Source organism: Ammospiza nelsoni, chromosome 5 (genome assembly GCF_027579445.1).
Source record: "Ammospiza nelsoni isolate bAmmNel1 chromosome 5, bAmmNel1.pri, whole genome shotgun sequence".
NCBI lineage: Eukaryota > Metazoa > Chordata > Aves > Passeriformes > Passerellidae > Ammospiza > Ammospiza nelsoni.
Genome location: NC_080637.1, coordinates 1,046,758 through 1,071,553, shown reverse-complemented (window position 1 = coordinate 1,071,553; position 24,796 = coordinate 1,046,758). Strand labels below are relative to the sequence as shown.

At 52.6% G+C, this 24,796-nt stretch overlaps 1 protein-coding gene across 1 annotated transcript in view; it reads right to left on the bottom strand.

The window, feature by feature from the left end:
* Positions 1–459: 459 nt before the first annotated feature.
* NRF1 (nuclear respiratory factor 1) overlaps positions 460–24,796 on the bottom strand; it is a 47,369-nt gene continuing 23,032 nt past the window's right edge. Inside the window, exon 10 of the mRNA XM_059472149.1 lies at positions 460–2,385. Coding sequence (XP_059328132.1) covers positions 2,222–2,385 — 164 coding nt within the window. The 3' untranslated portion in view covers positions 460–2,221. The remainder of the gene's footprint in view (positions 2,386–24,796) is intronic.

The window sequence follows — 24,796 nt, the reverse complement described above, 5'->3', positions numbered from 1 at the left end:
TTGTCCTTCCAGCTTCTCCTGCTCTTCCTCCCACCCAGGAGCCCTGCAGGATTCTCTGGATCCAGAACCATCCTTCAATAAAGCTGCTGAAACCCATCCCTGCGTTTCCTGCCTCCTCCTTGGGTTTGCATCCCAAAAAACCATCGGCCCTGGGGGTGAGATGGGGCTGGAAATGGAGCAATTCACCCCAAAAGGCAGCTCAGCATGGGGGGGATGCTCCAGCAACCCCAAGGTTGATGCTGGAAGATGAAAATGAGATAAATTGCACCAAAAAGAGGGTTAAACCCCAAAACCATCACCATGAGGTGATGCTCAGCTTCTCCTCCCCAGCCCCAACGCAGGACAGGGGAGGGACCAAAGCCCAAAACTCCCGCCAGGAAGGGAGGGATGGCAAATATTCCCAAATATTCCCAAATATTCCCCAAAGTCCCCCCAAAACAGGAGAGTTGGACACCCGGGTAGACACATTTGTAACAATTTATTGAATGAGGCAATAATAGACACTGGGAAAACAAGGGGGGGGTCCATGCTCTGCTATTTGCCTGGTTTTTGTCTTTTTATTTTTGGGGGGGTGGGAGGACTAAAAGAACCTCATTTCATCGCCAAAGAAACACTGACTTGGAAAGCCACCGACATCTTCACAACGACGATAAAAAAATAATCATTAGAAAAAGAACCAAACCCAAAAACGTCATGGATTGGAGAACCAGGACTGTCTCTATGGAAAGATCTCCCTCCCCTCAGAAAAAGGACCCAAGAACTGTATACAAAGAACATTGGATAGGTTTGTTTTTTGTGGGTTTTTGTTTTTTTCCCCCATATAAAACAAGTAAATACAAGAATCTGAAAACTCCCTCGAAGGCAGAGCGAGACGTGGAGAACTTGAACGGCCACGTGGAAATGAGAATAAAAAACCCCCCAAAATAACCCCAAAAATTAAATCCCATGGGAAGTGCTTGCGGGAGGGGGAAGGGGTTTGGTTGGGCACCAGGGTTTGGCCCATGGGGATGCTGAGTAAAATCTGCCCCCCAAAAACACCCCCACCCCACCCCAAAGGCTTTTGGAACCCTCCTGGGAAGGATTTTGGGGTTAAAACCGTGCTGGGAGAGGCACAGGGCAGGACCAGCGTGGGGCAGGGCTGGGGGCAGGAGGGGCCCCCAAAGGGAAGGGTCTCGCTCGCATCCCCCCTCAGGCAAAGCTTTTCCTGTAGGATCTGCAGGGGGAGAGGTGGGGCTGGGAATGGGGCGAGCCCGAGGTGGCTCCTTTTGAGGGAAACCCCGGGAATGTGGCGGGAGAAAAGGGGGGGACACAGCCAGAGCCCCTTCAGAGGCGCTTCCGCTCCAGTCTAGAGCCATGAAATAATAATAACAATAACAACATCAACAATAATAATAATAATAAAGGAAAAAAAAATCAACCCCGAGGATGTAAAATGGCAGGTACGAGAGCAGAGAAGTAGGAACAGGTCTCCAGTGTGCACCAAGGGAGCCCAGCGGGCGCGGATCCTGCGGCAGGCTCCTGGAAGAGCATCATCCATCCCTTCGGGAGGTCTCCATCCACCCCCCTGCAGTCACACATGCATTTCATTTTTTTTTTTTAATTTTTTTTTTTCTTCCTTCCCAGGAGTCTTTTTTTTTTTTTCCCCAGGCTTTTTTTTTTTTGTTGTTGTTTTTTTCCTTTTGTGGTTTGTTGGTTTTTTTGTTGTTTTTTTTTTGTTTTGTTTGTGTATCCAGAGCGGGTTTTTCGGAATATAAAAGTCCATATTAAAATCTTTGATACCTAATTTGCTGTCGAGGTCGGTGCTGGCCAAGGGTGTCCGTGCTGCCCCCAGCCTCCTCCTGCTCGATCCCATGTGGGGGAAAACAGGGCATCAAGGGTCGCTTTATTTTTCTTTTCCTTTTCTTTCCAACCTCCTCAGAATCAAAGTCCCGTCACAATTTGGCTTCTCGTTCCTCCGAGAGCAGAGTGGCGCTAGAAAAATGCACTTTACACACATCCTCTGCCAGGATTTGGTTGTTTTTTTTGTGTTTTTTTTTTTTCTCCTAGTTTTCTCGATTTAAAAAAAAAAAAAAAAAAGAAGAGAGAGAAAAAAAAAATTAAAAAAAAAAAAAGTTTTGTTTCCAAAGCCGGGAGACTCAAAATGCCACCTGATTGCATCTCTGGAGAGGCGTAAAAAATCTGCAGAGGAGGAGGCTGGGCAGGGCCGGGGGCTGCTCCGGGGTCACTGGTCCAGGGTCACCACCTCCACGGCCTGCCCGTCCATGGTGACGGCCGTGTCCGCGATGCGCGTGGTCACCGGCGCCATGGCCACCTGCACCGGGCCGTTCCCCTGCGCCAGGCTGGTCACCACCGTCTGGTACATGCTCACCGGGATCTGCACCAGCCCTGCGGGACAAAGGGACACCCGCGCGTCAGGACGGGGGACAGCGCCATGGGAGGTGCCCAGGGGTGTGGGGACAGTGCCATGAGACATGCCTGGGGTGTGGGGACAGTGCCATGAGACATGCCTGGGGTGTGGGGACAGGGCCCTGGGAGGTGCCCAGGGGTGTGGGGGCTGCTCTGGGGGGTTCTTGGAGCTCTCCCACCTGGAGCGGGGTTCTCAACCCTGTGAGCACCTGGAGCTGCTGGGGTGAGCCCAGACGAGGCCCCAGAGCTGCTCCAGGGCTGGAGCCTCTCTGCTCTGGAGCCAGGCTGGGAATGTTCCCCTGGAGCAGGGAAGGCTCCAGGGAGAGCTCCCAGCACATTGCAGGGCCTGCAGGGGCTCCAGCAGAGCTGCAGAGGGACTGGGGACAAGGCCTGCAGGGACAGCACACAGGGAATGGCTCCCACTGCCAGAGGGCAGCCATGGGTGGCATCTTGGCAATGAGGAATTCCTGCCTGGGCTGGCATTGCCAGAGCAGCTGGGGCTGCCCCTGATCCCTGCAATGGCCAAGGTTGGAAGTTGGGTTTGGAGCAGCCTGGGATATTTGAAGGTATCTCTGCCATGGTTTGGGTTGGAACTGGATGATCTTTAAAGTTCCTTCCAGCCCAAACCATGCCATGACTCTGTCCATGAAAAGCAGCAATCAGGAAGGAACTTTAGGACTTTAGAACTTCAGGAGGTGCCCCCAGCTGTGCCCAGGCTGGGTGGATGCTCTGTGCCTTGGTGCCCTCGCTGAGCTGGATCTGCCCTCCCTGGAGCCAACGGGATGGGAACAGGGATGGGATGGGGCTGACATGGGTGGCAGCACCTTGGGGCCCACACCCCAGGACTCTGCAGATCCAGGGAGGAAATAAGGATGAGGAGCGAAGAAATAACATCATTTCTGGAGGAGGAACCCAGCCCAGCCATGTTTTGGGGTGGTACAGAGGGAGCTGCTAAGCCAAACCCATCAGGCCGAGCTTTCCTAGGACAGGGATTGCTCCCACCCACCCCACAGCCCACCAGGGATTCCCCACTGATGAGGAACACACTCCTCACATGTGTTTTCCACTTGATATGCCCAGAATTGGGAACTGTGGGGCTGGGGAAGGGATAAATTTGGCTTCTCCCATCCCCTGTAACTCTGCAGGTCACCCCACTGGTGGCACGCGAGAGGATCCCATTGCTGTGCATCCATGAACCCCATTACAACCCGCTCCAACACAATTCCCTTCCTCCTGCTCCCTCCCCATCCCAGCCAGGTCCTTCTGCCCTCACAGGGAAAGGGCAGCAAGCCCTGGCCACTGCCCCAGGCTCTCACAGTGTGTGTGTGACACACAGAACAGAGACAGGAAAGCAATTCCCCTTTCCCAGCCCTTCCCCAACCATGGATGGGTGCAGCAAAGGAGGAACAGCTTTTCCCAAGGCTGCAGGAATGGATCAGAGGCCTCCAGGCTGAGGATGGAGCTGGCAAAGCTTCGGGCTGGCAGGAAAACGCCGCAGTGCCAAGGGCGAGTCCTGGTGAGCCAGGAAACACCAACCAAGGTGACAACAAAACAACGAGGCCCCTGAGGGTCACGGTGATGTGAACGGTGGAAAGAGGTGCAAAAAATATCAAAGAGCTCTCAACAGAGCTGGGCGGGGCAGGGGGATGGCAAATTCTGCAGGCTGGCAGGAGAAACTCCATTGTTCTACCCCGGTGTTATCCCTGTGCCCACCTCCACATGTGGCTTGGCAAGGGGGATTTGGACAAGTGAGATCATTTAGACATTTCAGAAACTACCCACAGCTCTGCTGGGGGAAAAAACAGTTTTTTGAGGTGAGCAAATTCTTCCAGCAGCAGCAGCAGCAGCAGCAGCACGGGATGGATGGGCAGCCCTGCCCAGGCTCCCGTGCGAGGCTTTCCCAAAAAAGCAGCACAATCCCTTTGGGCTGAGGAGCAGGAGCAGAGCCCTGCCCACCAAGGGCACTGGTTTGGTAACAGAGGCAGCTCTGTGTCCTTGGATAACTCTGTGTGCAGACAGGAAAGCTTAGGAGTTAATCATGCTGACCAGGTGGGTGACCTCGGCGCTGCCTCCGCCCTCCCTCGGGGTCTGGGGCCGGGAATGTTCCTGATCCCCCAGCCTGAGGGGTCCTGGCCACCTTCCCAGCCCAGCCAAGGAGCTGCTTCCCTGCTTGGCTGCTCGGCACCAGCTCCCATAGGGGCACAGAGCCAGGAGGAGGCTCCCAGCTCCCTCTGGTCATTGGGAATTTCAGGAACAGCAGAAATGAGCAACCAGAGCTCAGGCTCAGCCCTGCTGAAGGAAATCTCCGAGCAGACCCCTCAGGGAACACAGCACATCCCAGTTCAGGCAAGAGCTGGAGCTCTGGCCTGGCATGCACCTCAAATCCCTGCTCCAGACCAACAAGCCAACTAAGCCCTTTGGGTGACTTGGGTTGTTAACCCAGAGGAGATCAAGCATGGACAGCCCAGGGAGCAGGGCCACCACCACCCCGTGGGACACAGACTGTCCAGCCACCGTGCTGCCCAAACGTGCCAAAACCAGGCACCGGAGAGCCTGGCGGGTGTTTGGGAAGGGTGAGCTGGTTCAGCCAGGGCTTGGCCCAGCCTGGGCAGCTCCGGGTGAGAGGCGGCACGGCGCGGATCCCCCTCTGCTCTGCTCTGCTCTGCTCTGCTCTGCTCTGCGCGGGATTAACGCAAATCGCCTCAGCAGATGACGTGGTGGCCCTTCCTGCCAGGGGTGGTGACAAACCAGAGCAGAGAGGGCTGCAAAGTCTGCTGTGCATTAGAGCAGGGCTGATCGCCCTTGGGAGAGAGACGATTAGAGCACTGAGATGCTGTAATCAGGTCTGGGATTGGCCCCGCGCTGCATCTGCTCAGACCTGCGCCCTGATTAGCCCTAATCTAGCTGGCATATGTTAATCTAAAGCATGGATTTCAGACCCTTTCAATTGTATTAAAAACAGGAAATCCATTAGACAAAAAAAACCCATACCCAACCAGCCCCAAACCAACTTCTCGAGTCTTTGGGAAATGCATTTGTGCACAGAAAGTGGAGCGGGGCTGTGAGGAACGGGGCAGGCAGGGAACGGGATCCCACTGGAATCTGGGGCTGCTCAGAGCAGCTCCTGCCTGGCAGGGACAGCAGCAGAGGGCATGGATCACACACAGAGCAGCACAGACTGTGCCCATGGGCTCCCAGGAAGAGGCAGCCAGGCTGTGCCTTTGCTTCCCCACCGTGGAGCCCCCGAAAAGCCCTTCCTGTCCTCAGCAGGGGTGAGGAGCCAGCTCCAGGCACCTGGGGATGGTGGGAACTGCTCAGCACTTGAGGGAAGAACCCAAGAGTGGAGATGTCCCCTGAGGGGAGTTTATGGCTCTGCAGGATGAGATGTCCCAAGGACAATGCTGGGATGGAGGAGCAGGGGGGACACAAGTCTGGGGTGATGAAGCAGCACAGAACTATTGCTGTTGGCAGTTCTTTCATGGCACAAAATGGAAAATGCACAAGGTGAGCCATCACCTTGGAGCCCCTCAGAGAGCACAGGACATTGTCCGGTTTGGAGCAAGGCAAAATGATGAAAACCCAGATGAAAACCCTGATGAAAACCCAGATGAAAACCCTGATGAAAACCCTGATGAAAGCCCAGAACCTTGACTGCTGCTGCTGTTGGGATCCTTGGCTCCAGAGGCCAAGGCTGACTCTTCTTGCTCTGTTCACTTGGGCACCAAAGGCCTAAGTGCTGCAAGCTGTGAGCACTGCAGGGTCAGGAGTGAGCAACCTCAGCGGTCCCTCAGCCCCTGTTTCAGCACCAAATGGAAAAGGCTCAAAAAGGGGAATTTTCCACTGGACTTTCTTGGCTGTTGATGTCCAACTCCTCCTCCAGAGGAGTTTGTTTCCATCAGCACTGGGGGAAACCAGAGCAAGCTGTGCTGAGCACCATCCTGCTGATGGTGGCAGATACTCCTGCACCTTCTCCTTCCCCTGCTCTGGAGGCAGGGCTGAGGAATCCAGCTGAGATTCCTGTGCTCAGGAATGCACTGCAGGGCAGCAGACACCACCTCATCACCAGCTCCCTGCAGAGCCAAGGTGACTTCTGAAGATGTGATGGAAGAATTCTTGTCAATGATTCAAAATTAGTAGATTTTAATACACAAAAAGCCCCAAAACCAAGCCAGATGAACCTCCAAAAAATGAAATGTTTGCCCTTGGTGGGCAGCACAACAAAGGGGCACTGGGCATGCTTTGGTCTGCATTCTCAGGTGTAAAACATCAAGGCAGATGCAGGTAAGTAGGGAATAATCATCTTTTCTGATTGTTTTTCCCTCAGTAAGACACGAGCTTGAAGTGCAGCATGGAAACCTGCACTTAAGAGGTGGAAAATCCCAGATGACAGCTGAACATAGGGCTGGTGAAGCTCTGGAGCAGAGTCTCCATCACTGGAGGTGTTTTAGAGGAAGTGAGACTGAGGCTGGCTCAGGAAAGGAGCTGGTCCTACAGAATCCTGGAGCAAAACCCATTGCTGTCCTCACCACTTTTGGACACCACCTGGAGTGTCACTGCCAACACTGCTCAGCACAAACATTGAAGTGTCCCACAAATGATTTTTAATAGATGTTTCCTTTGACTGGGAGCTTGCTTTGTGAAGATTTCAATAAAATATCCTCTTGACCACCTCCCTTCTGGGGAACGGACTGAGAGGCCTTCAGGAGGTGGAGGAGGGGGCCATCAGTGGGCACCAGGGTGTATTTTCAGGGAGATAAACCAGTTTCTGACCAGGTCCAGCCACAGCAGCTGAAACGAGAGCTCTCCAAGTCAGGTGTTACCCTGACAAACCCTGAATGCCAAACCAAACCTGTCCCTTGAGGCACGAGGTGCTGACACGACACCATGCAAGGGACTTCACCCAAAGCCAGCCTCAGGAATAAAGCATTTCAGGAATCCCACCACACTCAGCAGTGACAGAGGAGCAAAGACATCTCTCAACACAGACACTTGGTTTAAGATAAGATGAATGAAAGCTCAGCCTCCATCTTTTACCACTTCAGCTGCAAGAGATGACTCTGACATCTCTCAGGATGACAACTGAAGGATTTTTCCCATCAGAAATGGCTCAGTGCCCCATCTCTGGAGGTGTCCAAGGTCAGCTTGGGCAGGGCTTGGGGCAGCCTGGCACAGTGGGAGGTGTGGCTGGAACAGGAGATGATCTTTGGTCCCTTCCAACCCAAGCTGGTCCGGGTTCTGTGATGCTGACAAACCACAAAACCCCCATGCAGTGATGCAAGATCTGAGAGAACTTTCCAGGCTCACAAGTCACAGCTCTTCCCTACAGAACCTCTGTGCCAGCCAGGTCAGAACGTGAAAGTTTCTCCACCAAATTATCTGCAAGAAGCTGTGGTTCTCATTCAAGATCCTCCATCTGTCTTTTCAGGAGCTACTCTGGTCAAAACCCCAATAAAGAACAATGTTATGAGACACCTGAAGCTTTGGTATCAAAGTTGAATCAATTAAGTGACATCATAGCCCTGACTTTTCCTTAGGAGGGAAGATGATAAATGCAGGAGACGAGATCCAACATTCCCACCCGCAGCTGCACAGGAGCCACTGCCTCCTTCCCTGCATCCACCACAGCTCCAGGGTCACAGCTCATCTCTCACACTGTCCCTGGGGTCACCTGCCTGCTTAACCTGCTCTGTGACTCCTTCTTTCCTGAGCTTTTCAAGGAAGGCCTGGATGGGGCACTCGGGGCTGGGGGACAGAGCGGGGATGGGCACAGCTGGGACTTGGTGACCTTGGGCATCTTCTCCAACCCAACCGCCCCAGAGTGGGATTCTGGCTCCTCTGCATCTGCTGCAGGGAGTTTTCCCTCTCTGCTCTCTCAGGGCAGCAGGAGTTGCTGTCTCAGTGACCCCAAAGCCACTGGCTGATCTGGACACTATGGGAACGGGGCAGGTCAGGAGGCAACACCACATTTACACAGCTCCATTTTCCTCCCATCCCTCAGCTTCAGCACAATGCTGGTATTTTGCAACAAGGTGTTGTTTTAAATAAAATCCAAACATCCAAACCTGGGGTTTATCTCCAAATCTCAGTCAGGAACCAACCCTCCTTCCCTGGCTGGGAGCACCAGCATCTTCGGGACATTCCTGGTTTCTTCCTCCCTGTGAGGAGGGAAGGGCCATGGCCTAGCCAAGATCTGAAACATCTTTTCATTAATCTCCCTTATTTCTTCCAGATCTTTTGTGGGGGCTTTGAGTTTTTGGGGTTTGTTTTGGATGTTTAGGGAGTTTCTGGACTTCTTTTAAGTTGCAGCACTTTGAGACAAAACCCACAGGGCTGGAACTCCTGATTTACAGGAATTATCTCCTCTGGAGCCTCAGCACTTCCATGGAAAGAGGGAAATCAAATCCCAGTGAGCCAACCTGATGCCCAGACTTCCCTGGCACAGCAAAGACCCTCAGTCTGCAGCAGTGGTGACAAATGTGTCATTCACTGGTGACACCAGTGCCATGGACCTCTGTCTTTGCAGCAAGGACAGTCCCAGGAGGAAAAAACTTGCAGTGATGTTTAACATGGGAAACAAGCTGAAATCCCAGCTTTTCCCTTTTTTTTTTTTTTTTTTGATGGAAAAACTCCCAAGAAAAGGGTTCTGCTTGGGAAAAGCAGAACAGCAGTTTGGTGTCCTGGGGGTGGATTAGCTCCACACTTTTTACTTTGCCTTACCTGAGGCCTCCTCTCCCCTTCATGGGGTGAGTTCAGAGCTGGAGAACAGCCCCTGGGCATCACCTGAGGCAGAATTGAGCTGTCCCTGCTTAAGCTCAGTCCTCACCGAGACCTGCCCCTCTAGTGCTGGGTCTCCAGGACGTGGCACCTCAAACTGGAGTCGATTTGTCACTAAGGAGAGGTGACAAACCCAGGGAATGTGTCCACCTGTGGGAAGGAAGGTTTTTCCTGGGCTCCAGGGCTGGGAGCTTAGAGAATAACCTGTCTAAGCCTCCCTGATGAGCTGGCTTTGGCGTGGACACACCTGAGAAGATTAGGAGTCTATCGTGGTCAATCATCTCGACACGAAACACAGATAAAAATAGAGAAAGTCCAAACCCCAAAGGTCTGCTCCAGCTGGGCTCTGCTTCCCCCACAATCTGCTGGGTGCTGGCACAAAACAAGGTAAGACAGGGGTTATCTGTGCCCAGCTTCTCAGGAATTGGGGAGAGGAAACACCTCAGGATAATTCAGCCTGTTCCTCTCCCCAGGAATCAGGTGTTAAACCATGAACGAGATTCTGAACAATCACCTCAAAGGGATCCCTGGTAGATTTTGCCAAAAATACTTTGCTTTTAACATCCATGGGGCTCTCCCAGAGGAAGAGATGGATTCTTATCCTGCTTTTATAAACAGTTTTTAGTGTCCTGTATTTTCCACAGGTTTTTATTAATGGCTACTGTGTGAAGCATGGCACCTAAAATTACAAAAGCATTTTATTACCTGAGTGAAATCACCACATCCCAAAGGCATTTCAACCCCAAACGGTGCCCAGGCACAAAAACCAGACAGACAGAGCCCCTCTAACCCCGAGAAACACCAAGAGGGACCTAAGGGTCCAAGTGCAAAACCAGCTAAATACCAACATTCCAAACTACCACCACAAAAATCCACTCACCTGACAAACCCTCTGCCACGTTCCACTTGCAACATGAATAGTCTGCTGCTAGCATGCCTGATAATGAAATGCAAGTGTAAAAGGGGAGATACTACAGCTGGAGAGGGGAATTTAGTGGGGTCATTAATGTATTCATAGGAAATGCATCCTTTGGTTTACTGGGTGAGTGCAAAAATTCAGTGCCCCCACAGAAGTAACACCCCAATATCAGGCAGAGCAACAAAAATATTTCTAATTCCACACAGAAAATGGAGTGTGTAAGTGGGAGGTAAAGTGGGAGGTAAGAATAAGGCACTGCCAGGTATTTTACCAACATTTGGATGTTGAATTGGCCCAGAGAGGCCCACTGAGGAAAGTCTGCAGTGAAATCCATCACGGAGGAGCTCAGGCCGCCTCCAACAAAGCTCTCCACAATTCCCACCGAGAGAGACAAATGGCTGCCAAAGTGGAATTTCCACACGTCCCAGGAGCATGAGGCTGGGAAGTTCATGGGCTCCAGGCTCTCCTTGGGGCCTGGCAGGAGCTCCATGTGATTTTAAGGCTCGGGGTGCCTGGCAGGTGTCGGCGGGGCCGACGGATCACGAGCGAGCACGGACGGACGCGGGCACATCCTACAGAGCGCTGAGCACATGGAGACATAAAGCAGCCATTGTGCTGGCAGAAAGGCAATCTGTAACCAGATAGGCCCTGGCTCCATCTAAAAGCCATTTTCCCAGCATTTTTGCAGATTTGCTCCCCAGGAGCTTTCCCTGCCACAACAGGGTGCACATTCATGGCAAACCGGCGGCTCCGACGCCTCAGGTTCTCCCCCCTGCCCCATCAGTGCCTCTGTGCCAGGGAATTCTGTGCTCCTAACCCAACAGAGGTGGCTGGAGCCCCCCAGCAGAGCCTTTGGAGGAGGATAATTCCTTGGGAAGGCATTTAAAGCTTTACCTTGATATGGAAAGCTGCAGCTGTGGTGATCTGCTGGAGCCTCACCTTGCACTAGGTCCTGCCCAGATGCCAGGAGGTAAGTTTGGCTTTTTTCCTTAGGGGAAAAGGGGCTGCAAATGCACCTGAAGGCTCCTATTTTCCCCCTTTTCCTCAAAGCACATCCTCCAAATCCAGCTCAAAAAGCATCCCTGCTGCAAATCAGCACATCCCCTCTTGCAGCAGCGTCCCAGGCTTTGGTGTCCTTTATAGGACAAAGGACACATTTGGCACAGTTCCCCCAGGGCAGGATGAACCTGGCCCATCCTCAACGAGGTAAGCAATAAATCACAGTGGAAACACGGCTCAGATGTGGAACTTTTCATGTAAAGAGCAAGTTTTTACAGTCCACATTCCTCCTTTTCTGTAGCCCACCGTCCCCCGCTGCCCGGCAGGTGAGATGGGGCTCCCACCTCGCTCTCCTGAGAGTATTTATCCTTGGAATGCTGCTGCCTCTGGCAGATTCCTCCCTTTCAAACTCTGCACATCTGGTGCAAAAAACACAAAGTTTGGGCTCTGGCCTGGCGACTGAAGGCACAGAACTTTTGTGCTCCAACCATGCAGGCCTGGGGGTTGGAAGTGTCCTTTGCACACCAAGAGAAAGCAACGATGGGTGCAGGGAGAGGGATGAGTTTGTTTTCCCAAAAAGAAGATTTCCAGCTGTTTTGTCCCTGTGGGTCTCACCCTGGATGTGCAAAGTGGAGATTGTGGCACATGGACAAAATCTGTGAGGAGAATCAAGCAGTGCAAGAGTCTGTGCTGTCCCTTCCCAGGCAGACAGAACAGGTTGGGAAACGAGAGAGCTGGAGTGGTGGTGGTGGCTGGAGAATTCTGGTTTTTATTTGCTGGGATGATTCAGGCCCAAATCCCCACAGCTCTGGCTCAGATGGGAGGCCCACAGGTGAGGAAGCACATCTCCAACAGCAGCAAATACACAGAAACCCTAAAACCTGGCTGAGTCCAAGTCTTCATTTTCTGCTGCACTTCAAACCTCTTATTATGTAATTCCTATTTGGAAGTGCAACTCAAACTGTTTTTTTTTCGAGAGAACGCACCAGGAACCTCTGAGAAAGACATCATAACTCATCCTTGGGTCAGAGCAATGGGAAATAACAGAGACCAAACTCACTGCTGGCTCTGACTGAGCAGAAACCCCCCTGGCTGCTGATCCCTGCCACTTCAAAGGAGCTGAGCATCCCCCATGGATGCCAGCAATAAAATTCCACTTCCATTAGCTCCATGGCCACCACTTAAAGGCAGCAGTCCCACTTTTCACACCAATTAGAGCTCCCCTAATGCCTGGCAGTACAAAGCTTTGGGGTTTTTGGTTGTTTCCCCCATGGGAAGGGGTGGAAGGGAAGAGATCAGGCGGCTCGGGGGAATTGCAGAGAGCCTTTCACTGCAGGGCTCTGCTCAGATCTGCCCCAGGCCAGAGGAACAGATGGTCCCTCCCGAGGGCTGGGCTCTGGCTTACATGGAATAAGGATTCTCTCAGGCCACTGGTGGACAATTTGCTGCAGCCACAAACACCCTGCTGGTGGTTTCTGCTCCAGCAACCCAGGGATTCCATGGCTACAAAGCAACTGCTGCCCACCTGATCCCAGGCACCTCATTCCTGCAGGGAACTGAGGGGAATTGCTGCCTGTGAGGTGCAGGAACCTGGGTCTCAGGCTGAAACCACCTGCTTTAGCTGTCATCAGCTCCTTGGACTTGTCAGCACCAGCACACGCTCACTGAAATTCCCCTGGGAGGTTCAAAGTGAAAATCATGGGGAAAACGGAGATGGGGAAGTTCAGGGATCTGAACAACGACGGGGCAAAGCCACAGGGAAAGGAAGTTTACAGTCTGTAAGATGGGGATGGGAATGATAAACCCATGATTAATTTCAAACCAATCCCAGTGCTAGTGCTCCCTCAGCCTGTATCTTCTCCAGGGCAGAACTGAACTCCCCATGGGCAGGGGGCAAAAAGTCCATTGAGTATCCCAGCAGCAGAAGAGGGTCCACATGAGCCACCAGGAAGTGTTACCCAGAGAGGAGAATTTCTATAACTGTGAGGGAATAAATTATGCCAAAAAATATGGAGGGTGGGAGGCATAAGTCAAATTCAGGCTTAAAAATGCCACTCGTGATTTTGGAAAATACTCAGAGGAAAGCACTTGGGGAGAAAGGGCTTTCTTAAAATTCTTGGAACCTGTTGTGCAGCTCCAGGCACAATCCTGGCAGTGAGGGCTCCTGCCCTGGCTTTTCAGGGATGGCTCCAGGGACATCCAGTGGGGCTGGGCTGGTGCAGCCTCTCCCAGAGTGTGAGGAGCAGGGAAAATAGGGCGATTCCCTGGAATCTTCCTGCACAGCTGTCTACCCTCTGAGGATTACTGCTGTCACATGAGCTGCTTTACAGCAAAGCCAAGCTGTCTCCACGAGCTGAGAAGGTCACTGGGAGACAGGGCCCTGCAGGGACAGACACATCACCCTGCTGTGCCTTCCCAAAGGGACGCCAGGCTGTGGGAAGGGCGTTCCCCATGCTCACAGGGCAAGGGAAGGTGGTTCTGCCTCCTCCCCTCTGCTCAGCTGGGCTGCACATCACAGGAGGGATGTCCCAGGGCTGAGCCACAGCTTGACCAGGCTCCAAGCAAAGTGCTGGAAGCTGGAAGAGTCCTTATGGTGACAGATTTGCCTTCTCCTCCTCGGGTGCCCACCAGTGTTTGGGACAAAGCCACCCAATGGTCACCACAAAGGGACACCAAGGTGCAGCTGTGTCGCAGACATGTTTTATGAAAAACCCTTTCTTTCAGATTTTTCCCCTTGAGAAGCTGAGAGGCCTCAAGAACAAAATGTAAACAATGGTTATCTGCTGCTGTGGAATGCAACAGGTGCATCTGGGATTGGCCCATGTTGGTTGTTTCTAATTAATGGCCAATCACAGTCAGCTGGGTCAGAGAGTCTGAGCACAAGGTCCTGCCCCGTTATCATTCTTTCCTATTCTATTCTTAGCTAACCTTCTGCAGAAATCCTTTTTTCTACTCTTTTAATATAGTTTTAATGTAATATATATACAATAAAATAATAAATCAGCCTTCTGAAACATGGAGTCAGATCCTCGTCTCTTCCCTCAACCTGAGACCCCTGTGAACACCAGCACAGAGCTGCAACTCCTCAGGCTCCTGTGCAACCTGCTGATGCCTCAAATAACACCCCAGTCAATCCCAGAGCAGGAAATCTCCTCCTCAATCCCAAACCTAAGGGCTGAACATCAAGGAAGAGGAAAGAGTTTCACTTGGGAAAGCAGAAATCTGAAAGTTCAGTGCAGCCCCTTGGGAAAATTCATTAAAACCTCCCATGTTCCTCACTCTGCCAGGGCAGGGCTGGTGCACAAGGAAAACCTTTCTGCTCACAGGGGCTGCAGGACAGGGCTCTTTACTATGCCCCAGAGGCATCAGACAGATGGGGCTGTGCTTTTAGCCTTTAAAATCAGAGCCTGCTCCGGAGATCCAACGAGGAGGATAAATCCAGGCACCGAGAGAGCCTCTGGGTGTGCTCAGGAAAAAAGCAATGGAGGAACTTGGGAGGGCAGAGCCTGCTGAGGAAGCAGCTGAGGCTCTCAGGAAAGAGGGGCTGAGCACTTTTCAAGGCAGAGAAAGCCAACAGGAGTTTGGAGAAGCCCATCCAGGAACAGGGGAAGGCACATTCCAGAGAGGAGCAGGGAGCACACAAACCACAAGCGGCCCGCAGGGAGGAAACTTTGGTGCAAAACAAAAGGCCACGAGCTGGGTAAATGAAGAGCCAGCAACCCTCAGTGCAGGGAGCAGCCCCAGGGTGCAGGCAGGGCATTTCTCCATCCCCACGGTGGGGAGGCAGCTCCCAGAGCTCATTTCCTAAGATGCCTCCCGCAGCAGCGACAGCTTGCTGGGATTTCAGCCAGCTTCCCATTTGGATCAGATTGCACCCCGCACCCCCGACAGCCATTAAGGCTCACAAAGTGCCCTCGGGTCACAGCAGCCTCCTTCCATTCCCATTTTCAGGACAGGGTGGCCTGAGCCAGCCCAGCCCAGCCCAGCCCGCAGCCAGCAGGGCACCGTGATGGTGGCAGGAGCTGTGTCCTGCTGTCACCCACCAGCCACGGGGTGCAGGGGATCAGGGAGCCCCTCTCCATCTGCCCAGGGAATGAATTCCCTGGGCACAGCACAGGTGGAAGCAGCAGTGACATCCCCAGCCTTGCCTGTGTCCCTCCCCAGCACGGATGGGGATGAGGCAGGAGACCCTGCAAGCCAAAATCTGCCAAAATCTGCCCTGGGAGATGCTGCAGCTGCTGGATGCTGCCCATCCTCAGCCCTGGGCTCAGCTGGAGGAGCTGCCCTGAACTCCAGGCACAAATTTAGCCCTGCTCTGGGCAGCAGCTCACAAGGAGGGAGAGCTGGGACCTCTCTTTGAGGTTTCAGGATGAGCAGGGATGGTGCCAGCAGCACTAACCTGCCCTGGATCTCTGCTGTTAAGCTGGAAGATCTGCCAGAGATGGGCTCAAAAAGCTGAGGTGGGGCTGCCACAAGCTCCAGATAGTTTGGAATGAGTTGTTACTACAGGGAGAATCCACCACAGGGGAATTTCATCCTGGAGAAAGGAGCAGCAAAGCAGAGCTGGTCTCGATTTTGGCTTCATCTTCATCCACCCAGCTGTTTTCTCCAGGCTGGTGGTGCCTGTGGCCCTTCCAGGAGCACCACAAGCCTGTCTGGACCCCCTGAAGAAGCTCTGCTGATCAAGCCTCAGACCCAGGTTAGGTTAAGCATGGAGGAGGACAAAAGGAACTGGAACAAGGATTCAGCAGCATCTCTGATGGGTCAGGAGAGATTTCTGCCCCCAGCTGTGCCCTTCTCCCTAAGCCAAGGGTTATAAATAACACAGCACCATGCTGGAGAGGTGCAGCTTGTCAGGAGAGCAGTTCCCTATCCTGGAGCCAAAACTCTGATCCCAGAGGGTGGCACTGCTGAGATCTGCCTGCAGACACCCTTCAAAAACACCTCCCTCCTTTCCATCCTTTCCATCCCTTCCATCCCCATTCCTGGGCTGGAAACAGTGGCAAACCAGGGAATGCTTCCTTGTGCTTCCAGATGTATTTAGGAGAAGAAGCCCAACTCTACTGGCTGCCATTCCTGTCCTGCCTGGCTTCAATCACATTAAAATTCCCACCTACTGCAGACACCCCAAAAAATTTGCTGTGACCACAGAGCCACGTGCCCTGAGAGCCCCAGCCACCCAGAGGGGACCAGGAAAGCTCAGGGCATGGCTCTCAAAGCCAAATTATTGGGGATTTTCACACAATAAACAGAAAAACCCTGGAATTTAACGTGAATGCTGGTGGTGGTAAAGTCAATGAAAAGTCACTAAGAGATCACAGAACCACGGAATGGTTTCGGGTGGGAAGGGACCTTTCAAGGGCACCCAGTGCCACCCCTGCCATGGCAGGGACACCTCCCACTGTCCCAGGCTGCTCCAGCCCCAGTGTCCAACCTGGCCTTGGGCATTGCAGGGATCAGGGGCAGCCCCAGCTGCTGTGGCAATGCCAGCCCAGGCAGGAATTCCTCACTGCCAAGATGCCACCCATGGCTGCCCTCTGGCATTGGGAGCCATTCCCTGTGTGCTGTCCCTGCAGGCCTTGTCCCCAGTCCCTCTGCAGCTCTGCTGGAGCCCCTGCAGGCCCTGCAATGTGCTGGGAGCTCTCCCTGGAGCTTTGGTTTCCTGAACACAGAGAAAAGCAGGATCAGGGAATACAAACCCATCCCTTCAGCTGCCACAGGGCCTCTTTTCAGCACCCACCCTGCACTGAGCAGCTCCTGAATTCCTGAGGGGCTGTGAGAAGAGGTGCCAAAGCCTGGAAAAGCATCCTACAAATCCACCAAACAAACAGGCTTCAAGTCCAACCCAAACTCACAGGGAATCCCAGTCAAGCATCACATTCAGAGAGTTCCCAGCCAGACTGAGGAATTCCTGGTTTTGAGATGCAGAGTCGCTGTGTAAATTGTGGGATTTAACAAAAACCAACTGGGATCCTTCAAATATGAAACTTCCTAACACGACACTCAGAAGACAGTGTCAGATCATCTGAATTTTCCAAGGGAAATTTAGGATCAACCCAAAGGACTCCAGCAAAGAAGGGAACTTCATTAGGTAGTCAGACCTGCTTTAAATTCTTGCACCAGCCAACAGGCAGCTCCTCTTTCAAAATTTATGGCTAAAGAAGAAATCCTGCCCAGCCTGGAGTCGCTGGCAGTGCTGCTCCCTTCCCTCTCGCAGCCCAGAACAAAAGGGAACATATTGCAGCTATGCTGAGAGAGAGGAGGGCTGCTGTCTATTGCTTTAAATGTAATGTTAATGCCCTGTAATCAGCTTTAATTTTTAAACAGACCCAGCCCTCCTGTCCATTTCCCCTAATTCAGGACACGTGGAAGGTGAATGGCCTGTGCTCAAACCAGGCCAGCCTGGGCTGTGACAGCTGGGGAGCCTGGCAGGCTCAACGGCCTCATCACAGCAATGCATGTCAGAGCTCACCAGGGGAGGGCTGGAGATGCTCTGAGGTCAGGGAGAAGCCAAGGGACAAGGCCAGACAGGGCACAGCTCCTTTAGGGGCTGGGAGCACCCAGAGACCAGCAGGAGAGGGAGAAATGTCCAGGGAAAGGCCTGGGATAAACCCCTCCCTGCCCCAGGGAAGGGGCTCCATAAACCCCTCCCTGCCCCAGGGAAGGGGCTCCATAAACCCTTTGGATAAACCTCTCCCTGCCCCAGGGAAGGGGCTCCATAAACCCTTTGGATAAACCTCTCCCTGCCCCAAGGAAGGGGCTCCATAAACCCTTTGGATAAACCCCTCCCTGCCCCAAGGAAGGGGCTCCATAAACCCTTTGGATAAACCTCTCCCTGCCCCAAGGAAGGGGCTCCATAAACCCTTTGGATAAACCTCTCCCTGCCCCAAGGAAGGGGCTCCATAAACCCTTTGGATAAACCTCTCCCTGCCCCAAGGAAGGGGCTCCATAAACTCTTTGGATAAACCCCTCCCTGCCCCAGGGAAGGGGCTCCATAAACCCTTTGGATAAACCTCTCCCTGCCCCAAGGAAGGGGCTCCATAAACTCTTTGGATAAACCCCTCCCTGCCCCAGGGAAGGGGCTCCATAAACCCCTCTCTGCCCCAGGGAAGGGGCTCCATAAACCCCTCCCTGCCCCAGGGAAGGGGCTCCATAAACTCTTTGGATAAACCCCTCCCTGCCCCAGGGAAGGGGCTCCATAAACCCCTGGGACAAACCCCCCCCTGCCCCAGGGAAGCCTCAGTCCTGTAAATCCCCTTTGCACACCGTAAGATCTCCCTGAAGCCTTCTCTTCTCCAGGCCAAACAAAGACAACAAAATGAGGTTTTTCTCCCCCAAAAGACCAAGCTGCCCCCAGAAATGCCCGTTCTGTGTTCCCACCACAGAAGCCCAAAGGAACTGGGTTGAGCAGGGCTGGTTCCGCCCCGCACCTGGAACGGGACCGGAGCGGGGGAAGCTCTGGCAGGATGTGGGATAGGAGGGGATATTTTTAACCGCGGTTGGTGGGCAGACAAATCCTAATCGCCAGCGGGGCCGCGATGTCACAGCAAAGCCGGGCGGTGGCAGCGGGTGCCAGCCCCGCGTCACGGCGGGATCAGCGCGGCAATCGGCACCGCAAACACCGCCCCAGCCCGGGGCTGCAGAGGGCACGGCAGGGTGTGCCAGGGGGGCACGGCAGGGTGTGCCATGGGGGGATGGCAGGGTGTGCCAGGGGGGCATGGCAAGGTGTGCCAGGGCGAGCATGACAAGGTGTGCCAGGGTGAGCATGACAAGGTGTGCCAGGGGGGCACGGCAGGGTGTGCCATGGGGGGCTCCAAAGGGCACGGCAAGGTGTGCCATGGTGGGCACGGCAGGGTGTGCCAGGGGGGCATGGCAGGGTGTGCCATGGGGGGCTCCAAAGGGCACGGCAAAGTGTGCCATGGTGGGCACGGCAGGGTGTGCCAGGGGGGCACGGCAGGGTGTGCCGCGGGGGGCTCCAAAGGGCACAGCAGGGTGTGCCAGGATGGGCACGGCAAGGTGTGCCATGGTGGGCACGGCAAGGTGTGCCGGGGGGAATGGCAAGGTGTGCCAGGGGGGCACGGCAGGGTGTGCCAGGGTGGGCACAGCAAAGTGTGCCAGGGTGAGCATGGCAAGGTGTGCCAGGGGGGCACGGCAAGGTGTGCCAGGGCAAGCATGGCAAGGTGTGCCAGGATGGGCACACTGCAGCTCTTGGGGGTGTTCTGGCTCTCCTCGTGCTGGCAGTGAGCTGGGGTTGGTGCCCCAAAATGCCAGCAGGGAATTCCTGGTCACACCCAGCAGTGACCCTGACTGAGTGTTGGTTTTCCCAGCTTTTATGGAGATGGGGTAACTGAGAGGTGTTTGAAGGAATTTCATTCTATTATCAGTTTTGATGAATAGCGAGGCACAAGAGATGTAAATTCAAAGCTATTCCATCAGAAGCTAACCTGGATTTTGGTTACACCACTTTGTAAATTCTTTTCAGCCTGTTAGCTTTTGCCACACAGTGCTGCTGTTACTTCTAACACCAATCACTCAGTATTACTCCATCTCAATAAAAACTAAAAAATCCAACAACAGGGAATGGGGGTGGGCACAGGGTGCAGTCAGGAACCCCTCTCTAAGGGCACACACAGGGGAGTGAGTGTCCTTGGAATCATGGCATCATTAAGGCTGGAAAACACTCCCAGATTGAGTCCCACCATCCCCCAGCACTGCCAAGGCCACCACTGTCCCATGTCCCCAAGTGCCACATCCACGGGGCTTCGAAATCCCAACAGGGATGGGGACTCCAAAGCTCCCTGGGCAGCTCTGCACAGCCCTTTCCAGGGAGGAATTTTCCCTAAAATCCACCCTGAGGCTCTCTGCTCTGTTCCCTCTCCTCCTGTCCCTGTTCCCTGGAGCACAGCCCAACCCCATGTCCCCAAGTGCCACATCCACGGGGCTTTGAAATCCCCTCAGGGATGGGGACTCCAGCCTTGCCCTATTCCAGTGCCTGACAGGAGAGGAATTTCAGTGCCTTTCAATGAGGAATTTTTTTTCCCTAATATCCTAAACCTCCCTGATGCAATTTGATGTTTTCCTCTGGCCCTGTTGCTCGTTCCCTGGGAGAAGAGACCCCAACCCCACACAGATGAAACTGCTTTTAACTGAGGTTTATGCCAAGGGATTTCACTCAGAGCCCAACAGCTCTGCTGCTGATAATTATTCATTGATACACAGCAATTTGTCCTCTAGGAAACGCCTCTCCCTGTCCCTGGAGCTGCTCAGCAAACCCAGGAAGGAATTCACTCCTCTGCTCTCCTTGCTGGCTTCTCTTCTACCCTTTCTCATCTGAAACATAGCTGCAAAAATGATTTTGCTCACCTTTCCTTCAGACTGGGATTAAATCCTACCTGTTTCAGGGAAAACCTTCATAAAAAAATTCTGTTCCCACCAGGGAGGCCCTACAAAAAGCTTGACTCTTTCCTTCCTGTCCTCCTGGATGCAAACATGCTGCTCTGCACTTTGCCAAGCTGCTAGCGACTCATTTGGCTCCATCTTCCCTAAAAAGGAGATCCAACAGGAAAAACATAAAATACTCCTTTATAAAAAGTGACATTTCCAGCCCCTAAACCTCCCCCCATGAAATTTATGTTTTTCTCATGTGAAAAAGCCACCAGCTCCCAGTGGCTCTGTGCTGCACCTCCCTCTCCCGAGGGATCCCAAAGCAGAGACAGGGATCCCAAATCTCTTCCCACATGGAAATCACCACCTGGAGCAGCAGTCCTGTGTGGCACTGTCACCCCAAACCCCGCTGAGGCTCCTTTATCCTGTGCATGTTGGAGTCCTGCATGCTGAGAACTTTAAACTTCCTGTGCTGAAGGGCACAGAGCCACAAGAAAATACTATATTTGACCTGAGGCCATGGAGAAAACTTCCATGATTGATTGATAGCACTGAGATTACTGGTGTGGAGTTTGATTAGAAGTCTGTCATATCACAGAGTAAAAACTTAGAGTTTAAAGTTTTAAAATATAACAATATATATAGGGCAAAACAGAAGTTTTAGGGCAGTGGCTAGTTTATCTTCTTCACCTTCTTCATAAGTTTAAGTAGTATTTTGTAATTAGACAAAAAAAGCCCAGATTGCTGACTTTGAGCGATTAGTTATTAAGTTAAAAGTAAAAATAATTCAGGTATCATTTCTTAATTGGTTAATTTAGCCTTAAAAGACCTTGTATAAAAAGATATTGGCCATTTTGTAGCTTGTTAGTAGGATGCTGTAGAACTCACCACTTGTAATATAAGTAAGAAATAATAAACACCTAAATCTGAACACAAAATATCATCTCAGGAGCCTCAATCCCAGCCTTGAGAGAAGCAGGAAAAAGAAGCCAAAAGCCAACAGCACTGATGCCTCCTTCCTGGGCTTGTGAAAGCAGGAGCTCTCTAATCCCCCTGCCCACGTCAGACCCTAATGCTGCTCACAGATCCTGGCTCAGCCCAGCCTGGACACGGCTCCCTCTGCTTGTGTGGGGAGCAGGGTTGGATTTTTGGGATGGAGAAGGGCAGGATTTAGGGTGGGCTCCTCTCAGTGCCCCCTTTGTGCATCTCCAGCAGCACGGGGAGGAGATCCAGCAGGAAAATCTGCTTTGGGGACAGGAAAAGAGCAGCCAGAGGGAACAAGCAGGATCCACTGGATCTCCGCCTGGGCCAGGCTCTGGTCTGTGAGATTAATTCCCTGGTTATGGCTTGATCCCACATCCTCCTCCACAGCTTCTTCTTCTATCCCAGCTGGTTTGAATCCCAGCAGGAGCTGGAGCGTTCCACTCCCCTCACCTCACACAGCAGCCCCGGTTGGTGCTGCTGGAGCCTGGCTGGGCAGGAGCTGCCCTGCCCCTCCCGGGCACAGCCCTGCCCTCCCGGGCACAGCCCTGCGGGCACGGCCCCGCCTGCAGCCTCATCAATATTTCAGCATCAGCCGGGAAGCCCTGGCAGCTCCCAGGGCCCCACGATCAATGGCAAACAAAGGGCTGCGGGTGAGGCTGCTCCAGCAGGCACCTCCCCAGCTCCTCTCCTCCAAAAGCAGCTCCAGGGCACAGGGTTGCTCTCAGCAGAGCATTTCCCAGCATTTTCAGGGCCTGGTGCTGCCACACTCCCCTCCTCTTGCTCTCCATACCCCTCTGTTCAATACCAACCACTTGGGAACAAAACCATCTGAGGCTCCAAGTGTGGGGTCGCCGGTTCCTGCATCCCCACTTGGAGCAGATGCTCCTGAGGAGCAGGAAAACCTTAATGCACTTAGCTGGCTTGACACTGCATGGGAGCAGGAGATCTTGTTTCCTTCAGCTGGGAATGGAACAGATCACAAGATTATCCACAGCCCTTTCTCAGTGCAGCCACGTTCCTGGGCTCCCTGCAAGATATCCAGCCCTCGAGTCCAACATTTCCAGGAATATTCACAGGTTTCCTTTTTTTTAGCCATCCTGGTTGTCTTGTATTGTTATTATTATTCAGATAATTCCAGAGAAGGGATGGGAAAAATGCCATAGTGAGAGAGAAATGAAAAAAAAAAATTTTAAAAAGAGAGGAATTACACTAAATGGCTAATGAAACACCTTGCCTGACCTCCAGAAATTTTCACAGAAATCACGGAATGGTTTGGGTTGGAAGTGAGTTAAAGATCATAGTGTTCCTGCCATGGGGACACCTTCCACTATCCCAGGTTGTTCCAAACCTGCCCAACCCGACCTTGGACACTCCCAGGGATGGGGAAGTGTCAAACTATCTCCTTTGCCATATCAATAAGATGGAGATAAATTTCTATGCTATCCTTCCAGATAGGTTTTCAACTCAGAAAAGTCCTGCAGAAGGGTCAGAGCGTTCCCAGAGAGAAGCATTTATTGCAAATAACAGCAAATTAAGACCTTGCAAGCAACAGCAAAGGGGAAATTTGCTGGTTAGGACCACTCTGGCTGTGGCATTTTCCCCCAAATCACTCCCAATTCCACCTCCTCTGGACAGAAGGGCACAGAGTGGATTTTCCCTGCTGCATCCATCAAATGGTGTCCATGCAGGAGGATGCTGCCACTCCCACCCCGGCTACGGAGATAAACCCTGCCAGCAGTGAATCCATCTGCTCTGCCTCCCCAGACAGAGACAGCAGCAATGGATACCAGCATCTCCTCCATCCCTGAGGGAGATCTATTAGCTGGTTACGTAAGGAGGCAGCAGCATGGAGCTTCCAAGGACTCCAAAGCCCTTCCCCTTAATACCACCGGAGATTAGAGCAAATCGAAGGAGAGCGGAGAGCAGGCGAGGGCTGTGGGCGAGCTTGTGCTCACAGGAAAATGCTGCAGCCTCTCCTCTTAATGCACTCTAAATCCCATCTGATTTCCAACTCGGCTGCTAGGAAAAAAAAAAGGAGAAAAAAAAGGAAAAAAAAAATAGCCCAGCCTGTATTGAAATGATGTCAGTGCTGGGAGAGTGAGGTGGAGTGACTCAGGGAGGGTGTGGAGAAAAGAAAGGGAGTTAGAGGGGAAGCATCCAGAGGAATCCAGACTGTGAAAGCATTTTGGAAGCAGAGCAGAAGGAGCCAGGGGTGCGGATCTGCTTTTCCAAATCTGATTAGTTGCTGCTTTTGAGCATCCAGGGTCAGATCCTGCCTCTGATAAACACACAGCACTTATCGCCCTCACGCCAGGCTGCCGGCACAATAAACACAATCCTGCTCTTCCCTCGGTGCCAGATGCACTCCCAGCTCCGGGGACAGGGATTTCCCTTCATTTCTGCTCCCTCTTCAGGCTGGCTGACTCCACAGCAAGGGAACCAAACCAGCTCCGAGTGAAGTTCCTCTCCCCTCCTCTGCTGCAAACCGAGCATCGATGTTTCACACAGACTGAGCTCCTGGCTGGATGAGGATCCTGATGGAAGGCAGCTCTCACCTGAGCAGCTTTCTGCTTTCATGCAGAGTGACAGTTCTGTCACCCAGCCACACGTGCTTGGCCCCTCTTTGACTATTCCTGTCCAAACAGCCTCACCCTCGAGGTGAGGTTTCTTTACAACTTCACCCTTTGCGCCCTTTTCCGGCTGATTTTGACACACCTCCTTCCACCTAACCCAAACAACCAGTGGGTTTCTTGGGTAATTCCATAACAACCAGTCTGAGCTTGGAAATTATCCCAGACTCAGGCTGGAAAAAACCCCTGGGATCACTGAATCCAACCTATGACCCAACACCAAGGCATTCAGTGCCACATCCAGGTGCTCCTTAAACACCTCCAGGGTCAGGCAGAAGCACAGGACAACTGAGGCAGTGGATGACCCCCAACGAGGCACATTTTCATATTCCACTCATCTCTTGAACTGGATTTTATAGATTTACAGTTTTATTTCTAGTTTAAAGAGCTGCAAAAGTCATCAGACTTGGCAGAAGGCATAGAACAGGTGAGAAATGCTACAGAGAATCCCTGGAATCAAGAGATCGACTGTGGTGGGAAGATGGAAAATGAAGCAGGAGGAAAACAACCTGAGGCTGACTCAGGAACAGCCATCAGGTACAGAAAAAAAGCCTTGAGAAGGGCAGGAAATAAGTAATAAAATGTTGGTTTAAGAGTTCTGCAGATGAGTTTATTATGGCACCAACTAATTGTGTTAATTGATCAAGGCTGGTCCTTCCCGTGCTGGGCACAGACACACATCACAGAGCAGTTTTCCCAA